Consider the following 16,428-nt stretch of genomic DNA (forward strand, 5'->3'; position numbering starts at 1 on the left):
CTAAACTATCATTTCAAGAAACAGAAGAAACTTAACATTACTAATCAGTATATGAAAACTTGTCATTAAAAACAAGTTACGACTAAAGCTGTTTCCTGCATACCTATTCTCAGTAGTTAATTTATACCGCACCTTTTCGGATTTCTGATGCAGAATCTGTTTTGTTTTGTTTAATCTTAGGGGAAACCAATGTAATTATTTTAAAGACTGCGTCAACTGTATTGAGAATATATACTTAACTGATTTAGTAAAATACATTAGTACTCTCCAAACTGTAGCCTCAATAACGTTATTTTTCAAAATTGCAAAACGGTAGAAATCCTGTTCCCCAATCCCTTTGTTTGCTAGAAATCAAACCCCATTTCTTTCAATTATTGTGTACTTGAGGGAGAAAATAAGCATATGAACATAAGAGTTATGGGTAACAGCAGGAAGAAAGTGTTTTTGATTTTTTTTATTGCTGTTTTTAATATAGGCCTAAGAATAACTGTAAAGGTAAGCATTTTGACGTAAACATTGATTAGTACTCTACATTTATGCCTGGTGCTGTTCACTAATCAGTGAACTAGTACTCAACCGTTCGTTAATTTTATTAGTATAATACGAATACGGTTCAATGACTGAAAATAACGTCTCGGCAACATTCTTCATATGAGGAGATACAAATCTGGATAGTTGTATTTGCACATTTTTCTCTTTTATGTTATTAATTATTATTATTACATTTAAGCAATTTTTTTACTTGCTACGTACTTGTATGCAAGAGTAGTTCTTACTTATAATGTATAAAGAACAGGGTTAACTTGACATTAGTAATGACTAAGTTTGAAAATTATAGAGTAAACCAGTAAACTATGAAAATTATTTTGTTTCCAAAGTTCTAGGTCAACAAAACTTGATTGGGTTAGAATGTTCGTCGCTAGATTTTAAGTGTGATTAGACTTCACATGATAGATTTTACTATCATTGGAACCGCCACATGGCTAGAGTTCCCGTATATTTAAGGAATTTCTATGATTTACCTCGTTTCAATGGATTAAACATATTTTATAGCTATCTGTAATACTACTGAGCAAAATCATTAACTAATACAATTGTAATGCTAAAAACTTTGTTTATTCTCGTACTAATTTTACTAGAAGTGTAATTGATTGTTTTATTTTATAAACATCATCATATAATGTTCTATTTCACTTCATTAGTACAGTCGTTTTGGTTTGTTTTGAATTTCACACAAAATTATACGAGATACCTGAACTAGCCGTCCCTCGTTATGCAACCCAAGATGTTTTTAATTGTGCACATATTTTGTCATTAACATGAATGAAATCTATCTGGAAGTGAAACACGGCACACAAATATGAAGAACCTTACTTTATTAAAGATTAAATTCATCCAAGTGATTAGGGTGCATCAAACATTCACACCATCATTAAAACTTAATATGCATCATAAAATATTACTTCAGACAGAATTCATTTAGTTTATACTGTACACTCAATTACTTTCTCACTTCATTATACACATTAAAATTCATGCTTAGATGGAAATCAATACAATTTTATCAAAACTAAGTGAGCTAATTCTTACAAACAGCAATAAAGCAAAAGTTTTATGGAATGGCATATATTAGACATTTATTGATGCAATGTGTTGCATGGTTATTTTGATACAAAATTTTACATATTATAAAAAAAAGGGTTAATTCATCATCATCTATGCCTGATTTAAGACTTTCTTAAACAGGATTCAAATAACTGTTTGAAGCCTTTTCAGAAAACCTTATCATAGGCTTTGAAGAAAAACCTAACCTACAAACAAGTCTGTTTCAAAGTTATACTATATTTCTACTATAGAAGGAATTGTAACTTTCAAACTTTTGTTTTTCACTAATACTTTTAGCCTCTGCATTAAAAAACAAAAATATGTAAAATATTATGTTTACTGTCCCACTAACCCATTGTCATAGTAGAAACTGTTAAAGAAAAAGACAACAAAATGCAACTTTCAACATTAAAGTTGATTTTACAAGTAACACTTTTTAGAACCCAAAAATATATGATAAATAAAATGAACATTTAAGAATTATCCACTTTTAATGCACACTGCCTTTTATTTTGTGTCATTAACATAAGAGAAATATTAGGAAGTCATCAATCCAATTTTAATGTACGATTTACTCAGGTAACTATCTTCAAATTCCTCAGTTTTGGACAACATGTTTCAAGCTCAGTGGTTTCTACCTAAGTGATTTAAGGGTCTTGTCAATGAAACAAAATTTGGAAAGTAGTTATCTCCCTGGATTCTAGATACTCTGAAAGCCAGAAGCAATGACTGCTTTTCAATCTACATCTTCAATACACACATTTCTGTAGTAAAATTACTTAGTATACCAAATATTTAAGGTATACCATGCATGTTTTTTTTTCAATTCAAATAAAATGTACACCACACTAAAAGATTCCCCAGGAATGCTACCTATTGTCTCCTAACATATAATGCTGAAAATTGTCACAGAAATCATTCTTCTTATCACTTGCAACAGCTTGTGAATGCTTAAGAAAGAAATTTATCTAACTCTTTTCTTCTACTGATTATTTAACTTAAAAACTGTATAAATCCACTTATATTTTACAATAAACTGTGTTTTGTATTTTCAAAGAAAATGAAATGAAGCATGCTAAGATCAAACACTATAGTCACACACAAATATTCAGAAGAAAAATATTCTTTTATCTCAAAAAATAAATGGCAGAATACTCCAAAAATAGATTTGCTTTTAAAACTAGGTGGCACTACAGTTCTGATGTTAGTAAAAGCAAAACTTTAAGGGCACTGAACTAATAAGTATCATTTCAGCCAGAATATTTTCAACAAAGTATTAATATAGAAAAAACGAGGTAAAATACTTTTTTATATCTCTATTTTATACAAGATGATAGTCTAGCACTACCAATTAAAACAATTTTTACACAAAAAAAACCAACAAAATCCTAGACATGTTAAAACAGACACACTGCAGGTAAACTTGCTTGGGGCCATCCACTTACATCAGCAAATTTAATTAATGAAACAACTTTTAACTGCATTAATCTAACATTTAGAAAACACTATCAGAAAAATTTTATTGTATAAATACACTTACTTTCTGAAATAACCATTTCCTAGAAACCTTTAAGATAAATATTTAATTTAACTAAACCCTTACAATCTTCTTTACTATTTCTAAATTGTTAAAAGGTCTTAAATAATTACATCAAAAAAGAGAGAAGTAGCTACACAGGCCCACTTTCTATTTTCTTCAATCTAAGAAGACAGAACCAAGAAAAGCAATGCTTCTTTCTTCTACAAGAGCATTTTGATAGATAAATTATCAAAATATGATTTAAGAAAGGATTATGTCATATAAAATAAATTTTTTATAATGTTTAATACAGCATGTAATTATGTACAAATTTAGAAGAATACACACTTGTATCTTATTGTTTACAAGTTTAAATCATGACCACGTGAACAATGTACACTGGAATGTGACAAAAAGGTAATGAGGAGAAAAGAACAAAACCAGTACCTACAACCCAGTTATTTTATCATATGCTATACTTAAATTGTGTCTTTTTTCAACTAAAGTATGTATACACTAAATGACACACACTATAGATTCACACAGTTGTGCTTATGCAAATATAATTACTCAACATCTGCAGTGGGGATTTTCCTATGAGCTTTGGGAATATTTTTATACACTTTTAAGAGAAACAAAATTTGTGCAAAACAACAAACAAAACAAAAACAGAATATCCAACCACCTATAAACTTATATTAAAAGAATACAGAAACTTCTAGCTACCCATAAAAACCTGATATACAAAAAATACAGAAACATTTAACCATCCACAAAACCAGTATGTAAAGAACATACACATGACCACCCAGTCATAAAACCATATCTACTCTGGCCAGTTTATTCAATGCATCTGAGATAAGAAGTTTTTATTAACAAATAATTATTTTTCAGTGAGAAATGGAAACAATTTGGTAGATGATTCATTTACAAAATGATGTTTAATAAAGTATATTAAAAACAATGCATACAAGTAACTAAACTCTGGATTCTAGCTCTAGCTTTTATTCAGTTTAAATATATATAAAAAACAAAACAAAATTATAGTCTTCTTAAAAGGAATCTTTAGTATTAGAATATTCAATGAATGAATACACCTGTGTACCATGAGTGAAAATTCTTGAAATAAGAACCCTATACTAAGTTGATCAAATGTATATGTTAAAACTGCTTGAATTATTACAAATTGGGTATTTCAGTGGTTACTTTATGTTTCATTAACATTGTATTGACTAGAAATACTTGAACTTTTACACAGAAAGGAAGTTTATTTAAACCACAATTGATAACCTTAATTGAAAAGCTCATCAGAATTTCACTAAAACAGTATTTTTTCCCTATTACTTTCAATGTCAAAAAATAATTCTTCGTTGTCCACATCAAGTAAAAACTCAATCATATTTTGCAATAATACATATTCATTATAGTATGGAATACATCACTAACTTTAAACCTAAGTTAAACAATACTCATGCTACTTTTATGACTCTCATAAATAGCTAACAGAAGATAACTGAATCCACTAGTGTTTAATAATATTTTCTAAAATATCAATTTTGTTTTTCCACCGATCAATGAAAATGACAAGACTGTATGGTTATGATCCTTATGGTCACTTGTAAAAGAGGATGGAAAATTATTCAATCATTGGAGACTGTAAGTGGCATACGTAGTGTGGCAATAACTCTTGTGGTAAAAAATCTAAGGCACTCTGTACCTGAAACAAAATATATATTATTTTACTTATTTGTAACATAAATTAATATATTTATTTAAATAAGTAGCACATACCAAAACTGCTATAATTTATTTGTCTCATGAAATACAATATTTACAGTATTTCAAACATTATTAATTAATACTTTCCCTTAAACAATAAGATTAACTTTTTTTTTTAATTTTTGCACAAAGCTACACAAGAGCTGTGCTAGCAAACCTAATTTAGCAATGCGAGACTAGAGAGAAGGCAGCTAGTCATCAGCATCCACTGCCAACGTTTGGGCTACTCTTTTTACCAGCAAATAATGGAATTGACAGTTACATTATAATTCCCCCACAGCTTAAAGGGCAAGCATGTTTGGTATAATGGGGATTTGAACCTGCGACCCTCAGATTACACCTGGCCATGCCACACCCCTTCGTTAATGTTTAAAAACAAATAATCATACTATTTATATTATATTGATACATTAACACACCTTTTAACAACATAAATGTGTAACATTTAAGCTGAATAGTAACTTAAAAAGTAGCATTATAGGATCTAAAAAAATTAAAACCACAAGATGTCCAGTCTGGGTGTTTGTTTGCTATTTAAACCTTTTTTCTAAAGTTACTTGAATCTGTTTACCAATAAAATAATAATCATGAGCTGTTGAATGAGGGCAGATACTTTTTAAACTCTTAATAATGTGCTTGTTAGTAGTTATTCTACAAACAATACTTTCTGTTACTGGAGAAATAGAAAAATATTCCTAACCCAAGTGCTCCAGACCTGAATAATTAACATTGCATAGAATTAGTTTCTTAAAGAGAACTACTTAATTGTTTGTACTGAAAACATTATTCTCTAATGCAAGTTCAGTATTTGTTTCATTAATATATTTTTAAGCTCACAGAAAATATTTTTTTGTCTCCTCAAATTTTAAAATATGGAGTCGAAGATGTAAATATAGGTTACATTTCAACTTTTGTACAGACTTCTTAGATGTACATTTTTTTTGGTACATACAACAAAGTCAGAATAATGATGAAAATGAATTACATAATAAATATAAATGGGGATTTCTGGAAGAAAACCTCAAAACAAAAATCTAAAATACAGCTTCAGAGCTTTGAGAAGTGCAGAGGTAAAACTTACAGAGCTAAGTTATACCACATAGCTGAAAAATTCTATACAATTTCAGAAAATGTCAATATGAATCTTGTTCACAGTTTAATAATCACTTATTGGTACCATTTATTACTTCAGTAAAAGGATAATCATCTATCAAAGATAAAATAATTCTTCACTCACAAAGGAAAGTTTTGATAAGAATCCAAAGCTGTGTGACTTCTACGTTTCATGACGTTTTATAGGTATCTGAAGTAATGTATTTGTAAAGCATTGCAACTAAATTGTGATTGTAAAAAAAAGTAATATGTCCAGAACATCAGTAATACAGCAGTTTTTGATTACTAGCTGTATAGCTGCAAAGACTGCTCAAGCAAAAAATAGAAATATGAGAGGTCATTTTATCTTGCATTTTTATAACTGCAAAACATCTGAAATGAGACAAAAAGAATGTTTCACTAAAATAGTTTTTCTAATGTGCTGTAATATTTTAAAACAATAATATTAGCTGAACAATTATACACATTAATTAAAAGTACCAATTGTGTTTGCATGTATTGTTTAGTTGGTATATATTCAATGTAAAGACAAATTGTTGTTTGTTTTTTGTTTTAATCTCACACTAAACAATAGCTATTTGTGCTGTGCTGTACCCACCATGTGTATCAAAACCTCATTTGTAGTACCATTTTATTAGCCCTCAAACATACTGCTGAGCCACTGAGGGGCAAACTAATTAGTGAGCATTATTATTCAGTATGCATTCAAAACAGAAATAACAGTGAGTTAAAAGCTAAAACCACAAAATTAGAATGATCAGTTAATATTATCATTAACATTTTATGCTATATTGCTATACATGTTCAACAATATCTACCAAAGAAACAAGATAAGCAGTTTCATTATTGTTGTGAAAAATTACTATAGTAAACTTTGGAAGTTCTTCTATTACTAAAATACAAAAGCTTACATTTGATAAACTTACTGATATAGGTACATCAATATACTGAAACATAAGCTAAAAGGATTACCTAGTTTTTAATATTATTTAACTGTGACTTCTCAAATTTCATATTTACAGAAAAGGCATCAAAACACTAACTATGAAAATAGTTGATTGATTGATTTAGTGTTTTATGGCACAAAGCAGCGAGGCTATCTGCGCCAGACATTTGGTAAAAATGTAAAAAAATAAATAAATAAATAAATGTAGTAATAGACATAGATGGAAATGAAGGTAAAACAAAAAAGTATAAAACCAATGTTGACACCTAGTCTACAATGTTAAGATAGAAGGCAGAGTATAAGAAGTTGTAAGGTATTTACTCTAGCAAAAAGGTAATGATCATAACCCTCCAGGAAGACTAACAGGTAAGTTCAAGAACCACCGTCAGTCATCTGAAGTTGGCCTTTCCAGTCCTGGTTCCGGGTTATGTGTCATAGCAGCTATTATCAAAATGTAAAAGAATAAAAGTTTTAAAAGACACTCCGCAAAATCGTAATAATGAGTAGCCAAATGTCCAGTAAAAAAGATAAAAGTCAAGTAAATGGAGTAAAATTTGTAAAAGTAATTGAAGATAAAAGTAAAATGTCAATTAAAACAGAAAATGGCGTAAAAACCAATGTTGACATCCAGTCAACAAAGTTGTAAAGGACTACCTGTAGCAGAATGGTAATGATCATAACCTGCCAGGAAGACCAACAGGTAAGTATAAAAACCACCATCAGTCACCTGAAGTTGGTCTTTCCAGTCCTGGTTCCAGGTTATGAGTCAATATGGGCAGTACTAAAAAGTAAAGTAGTAAAAGTGTGAAATGATATACAGCAAAAGTATAATAACAACTCGCCAGGACAGTGCGGCAAAAGTGCATGCATACAGATTTGGAGAGAGAGAAATTAAAGCCGTTCGCCAGATTCCACTTCCGTACACAATTGAGGGCAGTTTGTAGTTGCCGCTCAATATATCTCATGTTTGACGACTGACATGAGATGTGAAAGTCGTCGACATACAGCCCATTCACAACAGTGAGAGGGAGTTATTCAGTGATGGCATTTATCTTTATACTGAAGAGTGTAACACTCAATACACAGCCTTGAGGGACTCCAAGTTCCTGTACAAAAGAACGGGAAAGTGTCGAACCCACACGAACTTAGAATCTCCTGTCCATTAAAATTTTTTAATAAACATGGGTAGATGGCCACGTAACCCATATGTATGAAGGTCTCCAAAACGCCATACCTCCATGTTGTGTTGTAAGCCTTCTCTATGTCAAAGAATATTGATACAAGATGTTGGCGGTTGAGAAAGGCTTCTCTGATAGAAGTTTCAAGACGAATTAGGTGGTCTGTGGTGGAGTGCTGTCGACGGAACCCACACTGGGTGGGCGAGAGGAGGTTGTTTGATTCAAGGAACCAAACAAGACGAGCATTAACCATCCTTTCTAATGTCTTACAGAGACAGCTCATCAAAGCAATTGGACTGTAGTTTGAAGGAATCTTGGGATCTTTCCCTGGCTTAGAGAAAGGTAAAATAATAACCTGGCGCCAGGCATCAGGAAAAACATTCTCCTGCCAGATCCGGTTGAAAACAATCAGAAGGACATCAAGAGAAGCAGGAGATAGATGGTGCAGCATGTCATAATGAATATCATCAGGTCCAACAGACGTACTGGCAGACCGATGAAGGGCCATTTTTAGTTCCACCAGGGTAAAGGGACAATTATAGTCAAAGAAACAGTCAGTTCGAAAGGAAAGAGGTGATCGCTCTGCCCGAGCCTTGATGGCCAGGAAGGTGGAGGAACAAGCAGAAGTGCTAGATACCCGCCAAAAGCTTTCACCTAGAGTGTTAGCGATGTTCCGAACATCAGTCACCTCCTGACCATCAGAGAGTAAGATCGAGAGGGGGACAGAATTGTAGTGCCCATTAATCTGTCGAATCCTGTCCCATATGATCTTGGAACTGGTGGTAGAAGATATGCTGGTTGTGAACTTAATCCAAGATTCCTTCTGGCTTTGACGTCTTACCCACCTAGCATGTGCACGGGCCCGTTGGAAAGCAACCCGGTTTGAAAGTGTGGGATATCTACGAAAAGTATCCCAGGCCCGCTTTTGAGCCTTCCGTGCTAATTGGCAAGCAGGATTCCACCACGGACGAGGATATCGTGGAAAACGTGTCGAGATTTTAGGAATACACTGAGCAGCTACATGTGTAATACAGTAAGTTACCGCTGCTACACAGTTGTCTATTGATGGCTGATTTACGATGGCAGTGAAAGTGGACCAGTCTGCCTGATCCAGCTTCCACCGGGGCACACGGGTAGGGTGGCATCGACCACGGCCAGTCTCTCTCAAAAGGATCGGAAAATGATCACTGCCTAGTGGATTACTGTCAACCCTCTATGAAAAATGGGAGAATAATGAAGGGGTGCAAACAGAGATCAATAGCGGTAAAGGACTGACTAGGTGTATGAAAGTAAGTGGAAGCACCAGTGTTGAAAAGAGAAAGATTGTGATCAGAGAGCATCCGCTCTACAGATTGGCCCCTCCCATCAATAATAGCACTTTCCCAGAGGGGATGATGTCCATTAAAATCCCCTAGGATTAGAAATGGAGATGGCAACTGTTCAACGAGAGCATCAAGATCTGATTGATCATATGTCTCTCCAGGGGACAGGTACAGAGAACAAACAGTGATGGTATGACCAAAGGAAACACGGATGGCTACAGCCTCCAAGGGTGTGTTGAGTGACAAAGACAGGGTGGGCACGTGTTGATCAACCAACAGTACCACCCCTCCATGTTCTCGACCATCACACAACCTGTCATTTCTGTACAGAGAAAACTGCCGAATGGAGACAGTATCAGCAGTTTTGAGAAATGTTTCTTGTAAAGAAAGACAAACAGGATGGTAGGAAGCAATCAGCGTTTCGATATCATCCAGATTAGAACGTAAATCTCGACAGTTCCATTGTATCAAGGTGGCCATTTTTAAGAACAGGTAGGTGAAGTGGCTAGAGAACCCTTCGGTTTACAACCACGTCTTTTTTCTTTACTGTCTTTAGTCGGAGGAGGTCTATCAACCTCCATGGATCCTGCTCTGGGTCGGGTGGGCAGGTTTTGTTATTGGAAGGGGAATCCAGTGACTGAGGATGCAAACGAATAATTGTTTTGTCTCTTGTGGTGGGAGAAAAAGATGTATCAGAAGAAATGCCTGTATTTGAAACTGAAGGACATGGATCTTGAGGTTTGTTGGAAGATATGGGAGGAACAGAGACAGGTGTGGAAGTCGATTCATCAACCTTTTTAACCACGGAGGTCAAAAGGCTTTTCATTTGTTTTTGAAAACGATTCTCTTGGAGGTACAGAGAGATCTGTCTGCACTCCCACTGTAGTTGTGGAATGAAGTGCAGCAGCATATGTCCGAGATGGAGTTGTGGACAGCAATTTCGAGCCTCAGGATAACTAATGTTATGTGTCGTTTTCAAATGCTGCACCTCTTTTCCTCCAACCATTTTGGGCAAGAATGAAAGTAAGAGGGGTGAGAATCATTGCAGTTTACGCAATGTGGGTTCATGTCACAGTCATAGGCATCGTGGTCCTTGCCTCCACAACGAGCACATGTCAGGGAACCACGACAAGATGTCTTTGAGTGGCGAATCTCTGACATTGGAAACATCGAAGAGGGTTTGGTATGTATGGCGAACCCTGCAAATGAGATAACCTGCCTTGATGGTGGCAGGTGCACGTGGTGAAGTAAATGTTAAAACGAGGGTATTTGTTGGCAGTGTAACTCCATCTTTGCAGTGGAGATGCCTCACTGCAGAAACTCCTTGAGTGGAGAGACCAGCGAGAATCTCTGACTGGGAACGTTCTTCAAATCCTTTCAACAATAACTCCTCGTGAAGAATTCAAGGTAGCATGGGGTGTAACCTCAATAGGTATATCCCCAATTGCCTTTGAATTCAAGAGGAGTTCACTGTGTTGGGATGTGGATGTTCCAACCAATATGTCACCAGATCGAAGTTTCTTTACTGACTTTGGAGAGTCAGCAAGTTCCTCTAGTCCCTTTTGAATAAAAAAAGGGGACATTTGCCCTAAAGGTTTTTCCAAAAGAGAATGTAATATAAGAAAATGAGGTACGTGTGTTACTGATATTGACGATTGCTGTTCTGAGTATTCAAGATGTGGTCGCTTACCCATTGACTGTTTTTTTACAATTTTATTTAAATTTTTTGGAGGATCCATAGGAAAAGGAAAAAATTTCGGTACCCACTGACCCCACCCACCATGGAGCCCTACAAGGGGACGCACTACAAAGTCATGCAAGGACAATGCAGCAACGCCAGGGTTTCGTGAGCACTATACCCAAACACCAGCATCAGGCACAATGTCCACAACACCCGTTGAGAACTTCGAACACTGGTACTTGGTTGACTCTAGCCCAAGTGGACCAGCCGATTGACCCAAGGGGGGCCACCCAAAGGCCACCCGTCTACAGGAATTCGAGGCCAAAGTGGTGTGTCAGAGTTGGACCCCTCAACCACCAGGATCTTCTCCTCCCCTTCACGAGTCGCCACGCACGGCAAACACGTGGGTGGATGTTTAGATCCCAGAGAAGGTAACCAGATAGAACAGAACCTTCCCTGGGAGGTCCCCTCACCACATACAGGAATCCACACCGAGGGAACTATGAAAATAGATGTACGTAATTATGACCTAACAATATTAATATCATCAGACTACTGGCATTAAAAACACAATGTCCAAATTTTATTACAGCAATACTCTAGGAAAATGTGACTTTTATAAAACAAAATCAACAAAAATGTGGTTTAAGAGTGTTATTTTATTATTAAAAACAAACATTTTTAAAACCTACATGTATGTTGTACATATTACATACAAATGATTAATTTTCATGGCCAATTCAATATTATTTCCTTTCATCATCCTTTAGAATATTGTTTATTTGTTTTCTTTTATCTACTCAGAATGAAATCTTACTAACCATGACTGCTATAAATCCAGCCTCACAGCTCTTCTTTGATAACACTTCACATAATGCTACCTTGTTTTATCTGCAAAATAAAAGGAAGTGGAAGTTAAGAAAGTTTATATTGGTTATTACAATATTTTTATTTAAAATGACAAAAATGTAGCACTAACTATTTTAATTTTGTAGGTTTCTATTATCACCTCATATTTTATACCAAAACATTAGATACATGTTTGTAAATAATAAAGCACTAATTAAATGACAGATTTGCAACAATAATTTTTCAATGTTTCGTAATCTTGTAGGCTTGTTTTAGAGCAAAGCCACTTTGGGTCATCTGCTGTATCCACCACAGAGAATTGAACTCTAGATTTTAGCATTGTCAGTTTATAGACTTACTGCTGTCCCACCAGTAGACAATCTGTTAGATGCCCTTAAAAACATTAACTATTCCACAAGTACAAAAACAATATATTCATTAAAACATATATTTTAAGCTTCTGAATGTCCTTACCTTCACAATTTTCAAAAAGATCTAAAGTATCCATTGAAATTCCCATTGAAGTGTTGTCCAAAAGCTAAAGAGATGAATGAATAATAAATTTTAATTATTTTATAAATCAACATAAAGAAATTTCACAGGAATGACTAGGGCATGTACAGATACTATGACAATCTAATGTTTGGATGTAATATTTGAATATACAAGTAGTACATTACAATTAAACTCATATACTACTTATTTTTGTGATAAGCATATACCCTTTGTTGTTTCTACTATTAACTGTTGTTACTTTAATGCACCTTCTAACAACCATGAATTCCTCACAATATTTCAAAGAGCTTTTTGATTTTTAAATATTTATCACAGTCGTCAACAACCATTCTTAACTACAGTGTAGCAATGTGCAATTCCCCTTAGGCCTGACCAGGCTTTATAAAATAGAGCAGGAACTCAACAGTAACAAACAAAAAACTAAACCTACTTTCAAGGGAATTAGTAAAACTAATATTTGCAAATGCTACTTCAAGTTTCTGATGACGTCAATATTAATTAGAGTTTTAATACTGATTTCCTAGTAGTAATTCACAGCTTTTCTGTATCAAACCAATATTTGCTTTGAACACTCACTGGTAAACCAAAGTAAAAAAAAAAATTAAACTTTATGAAACTTGTTCCATTTACTTAGTTAATTCATACATATACACACCTGTACTTCATTTTAAAATTATACTTGATTTAAAATATTCTTACATCTTCTGTATTAAAGTTAATAGTAAACAAGAGAAATTACACATCATATTTCTATTATATTTAGTTACTAGACAGCTATGTTGTGATTAAGTTTTTGATTATGATTAAGTGACTCCAAAACTTAAGCACTCTTAAGTTAAACCAAGAAAGGATTACAAACAGTTTTTAGATAAGATCGTTATCCTGCTGGAAAACACATACTGGCCTACCGATGAAAGATCCTTCACAGAATTAAGACATGTTCATTCATAATTTTTAATATCAATAAGCATGCACCTAGACATGCAAGTTATTCAAATATAAGTCAAATATCCAGTGCTCAGAAGCACCCCATAACAAAACTACACAATGGGCTATCTGTACTCTGACCACCATGTGTACTGAATTATGATTTTTTTTAGCATGAAAGAGTCCAAACCTACTGATGAACCGACTGGTTGCCAAAGAGTCCAAACCTACTGATGAACCGACTGGTTGCCAAAGAGTCCAAACCTACTGATGAACCGACTGGTTGCCAAAGAGTCCAAACCTACTGATGAACCGACTGGTTGCCAAAGAGTCCAAACCTACTGATGAACCGACTGGTTGCCAAAGAGTCCAAACCTACTGATGAACCGACTGGTTGCCAAAGAGTCCAAACCTACTGATGAACCGACTGGTTGCCAAAGAGTCCAAACCTACTGATGAACCGACTGGTTGCCAAAGAGTCCAAACCTACTGATGAACCGACTGGTTGCCAAAGAGTCCAAACCTACTGATGAACCGACTGGTTGCCAAAGAGTCCAAACCTACTGATGAACCGACTGGTTGCCAAAGAGTCCAAACCTAATGATGAACCGACTGGTTGCCAAAGAGTCCAAACCTAATGATGAACCGACTGGTTGCCAAAGAGTCCAAACCTAATGATGAACCGACTGGTTGCCAAAGAGTCCAAACCTAATGATGAACCGACTGGTTGCCAAAGAGTCCAAACCTAATGATGAACCGACTGGTTGCCAAAGAGTCCAAACCTAATGATGAACCGACTGGTTGCCAAAGAGTCCAAACCTAATGATGAACCGACTGGTTGCCAAAGAGTCCAAACCTAATGATGAGCCAACTGGTTGCTATTATACTGTTTAATCTACTCTTTCAGTACTTGCATCACACACAGTGCTTTTTGTCTGTTAATATATCTATATACAAAGCTACCAACCTAATATTTAAAGAATGCAATAAGCAATAAAACAAAACAAAGTTTTATATCAATAGTGGTTTATGTATTACTACAGAAAAAATGAATACTGTAATTTTTTCTTACCTTTGAAACTGTTTGAGTGGCAGCTACTTTGTTTTTCTTAAGACAACCAACCTCAATTAGAGACTGCAGCTTTTGAAGTTCCAAGAGAAGGGATCTAAAAAATAACAAATCAACAATAAATAAGAAAATACAAACTTTGTAAATTCTGCTTTTGAACATAACATTAGGTTGAAGCTGCACAAAACACAGTGAATATTTAAATTATAAACGTTACTTTCATTTCTAACAATGTATATCAAGCATATGAAACCTTTCCTTTTATTTTTAATGCAGACAGGTGTTCATCATCCTAGTGTTCTATGTAGTGGTATCTGTAATAAACTAGTGCTATGCAATGTGATTTCCACTGTGGGAAACCTTTGCACAATACACTGAAATCAATGTTGTTCCATTCCTCTTTATGTCTTACAAAAAAAAAAAAAAATCACCAAATTCCACTGATGATGACTTCCAGGGGTCAGTTTCAAGCAACCCAGAGGCACAGAAGTCCATGAGAGATGTTTTTAGTATGCTGTGTTAATAAACATCATAAATTAATTTGTTTGCAAACTCCACTCACAGTTCTTGGTTCTATGCAGGATCCCACAATTTTTGAAAGTGTATAAATAATTTCACTGTAATTGGATGCTTTGCCTTGAAGAACTAGGGATAAGGTTTGGACAGGTTCCATTTTTAAATGACAAGTTACCCAGTTTTGTTGCAATCGCTTAAGTACACACAATTTATATAATGTGATAACACACTTCCATTTATCACATGTAGACATCACTCATATAACTTTTGACAGCTCCCCATACACCTTAAGCTATGTACATACACAGTTTGGGAAAACTTATTAACACATCACTGTTACACCTCTTGTAAACCTAAATCTATGCGAATTATCTCATTTACAATTTCAAAAGGTAGGGTGTTATACTTTAGTTGCATATTACTGCTGTGTTCTTGGATTACTTCTGTTAACACAGTATTTAATCTTCTTCAGTACCTCCGACGTGTGACTGATAGACAATCAGAGTAGCCTTATCTTCAGGCCAGAATCACACCTTCTCTTGTTCTACCAATAAAGTTCAATACTACAAACATCCTTTTTATTGAAACACTAAAATTGTTTTTTTTAATGCTTTTATGATTTTGGAATGGGAAAAATGTTACCTAAAGAGTCTTGCAATGGTTAGTTTTAAGTACCATTTGTAGTGTCAAGTCATCAAGTTTCAAATGAATTGCAACAAAAGAATCATGGCTTTTAGCCTACACAAGGTACAGACCACAAGGGTAGCCAGAGACTAGGTGACTGTATATACAAATTGTTAGGTGTAAAAAATAAAATAACACATAAAACTGTTTACATTATTTTTACATTTATTTATTACATATAAATTTACTGTATTATGTTTTGCGATGTTATGTAAAAATCTATTGAAACTGATAATCAGTAATTTGTCACTGAATAAGCACTTGATACATAAAATGCATACAAAACAAACATACATCTTGAAATAAGGCCTAAAGAAGATGAAATTTAAATCCTAGTATTAAAACTATGCTAAAATGATTGTCAGGAGATACATTAGATAAAGAAGATCCAAGTTTATGTTACACATAAAAGAGATAGTTTTATAGGTGTAAGATAACTAACTATATAAAACTTGTACTCTCCAAAACAACATAGGAAGTTAAAAAATAAACTGCAGGTGTTGACCTTTATACACTTAAATTACAGGTTATAGTACATCAAATTATGGTACATACTTACTTATTGGTAGTCTCTAAAGTCTCCACTTTCTTTCTGAAGTCATCATTTTCACTCATTAGTTTCTCCATACTAATAAACAATAATTAAATTCAAAATAACTTCCTTACTAATTAATGAAATAAAAGAACTGTATAAATCAAATTTAGAGAATCTTCAACTAATTGA

At 34.1% G+C, this 16,428-nt stretch overlaps 1 protein-coding gene across 5 annotated transcripts in view; it reads right to left on the minus strand.

Annotated features, from left to right (window-relative positions):
• Positions 1-1,359: 1,359 nt before the first annotated feature.
• The window catches only part of LOC143256689 (cyclic AMP response element-binding protein A-like), a 56,166-nt gene continuing 41,097 nt past the window's right edge, over positions 1,360-16,428 (minus strand). For 3 of the 5 annotated variants that reach the window (XM_076514236.1, XM_076514234.1, XM_076514237.1), the window contains exons 8-12: positions 16,264-16,332; positions 14,508-14,601; positions 12,467-12,530; positions 11,965-12,034; positions 1,360-4,841 (exon numbers count right to left, since the gene is read on the minus strand). In XM_076514236.1, coding sequence (XP_076370351.1) covers positions 12,021-12,034; positions 12,467-12,530; positions 14,508-14,601; positions 16,264-16,332 — 241 coding nt within the window. In that variant the 3' untranslated portion in view covers positions 1,360-4,841; positions 11,965-12,020. Of the gene's footprint in view, positions 4,842-6,140; positions 6,389-11,964; positions 12,035-12,466; positions 12,531-14,507; positions 14,602-16,259; positions 16,333-16,428 lie in introns of those variants that run through there. The other 2 variants (XM_076514235.1, XM_076514238.1) reach the window with 2 other exon arrangements.

Source organism: Tachypleus tridentatus, chromosome 7 (assembly GCF_004210375.1).
Source record: "Tachypleus tridentatus isolate NWPU-2018 chromosome 7, ASM421037v1, whole genome shotgun sequence".
NCBI classification, from domain to species: domain Eukaryota; kingdom Metazoa; phylum Arthropoda; class Merostomata; order Xiphosura; family Limulidae; genus Tachypleus; species Tachypleus tridentatus.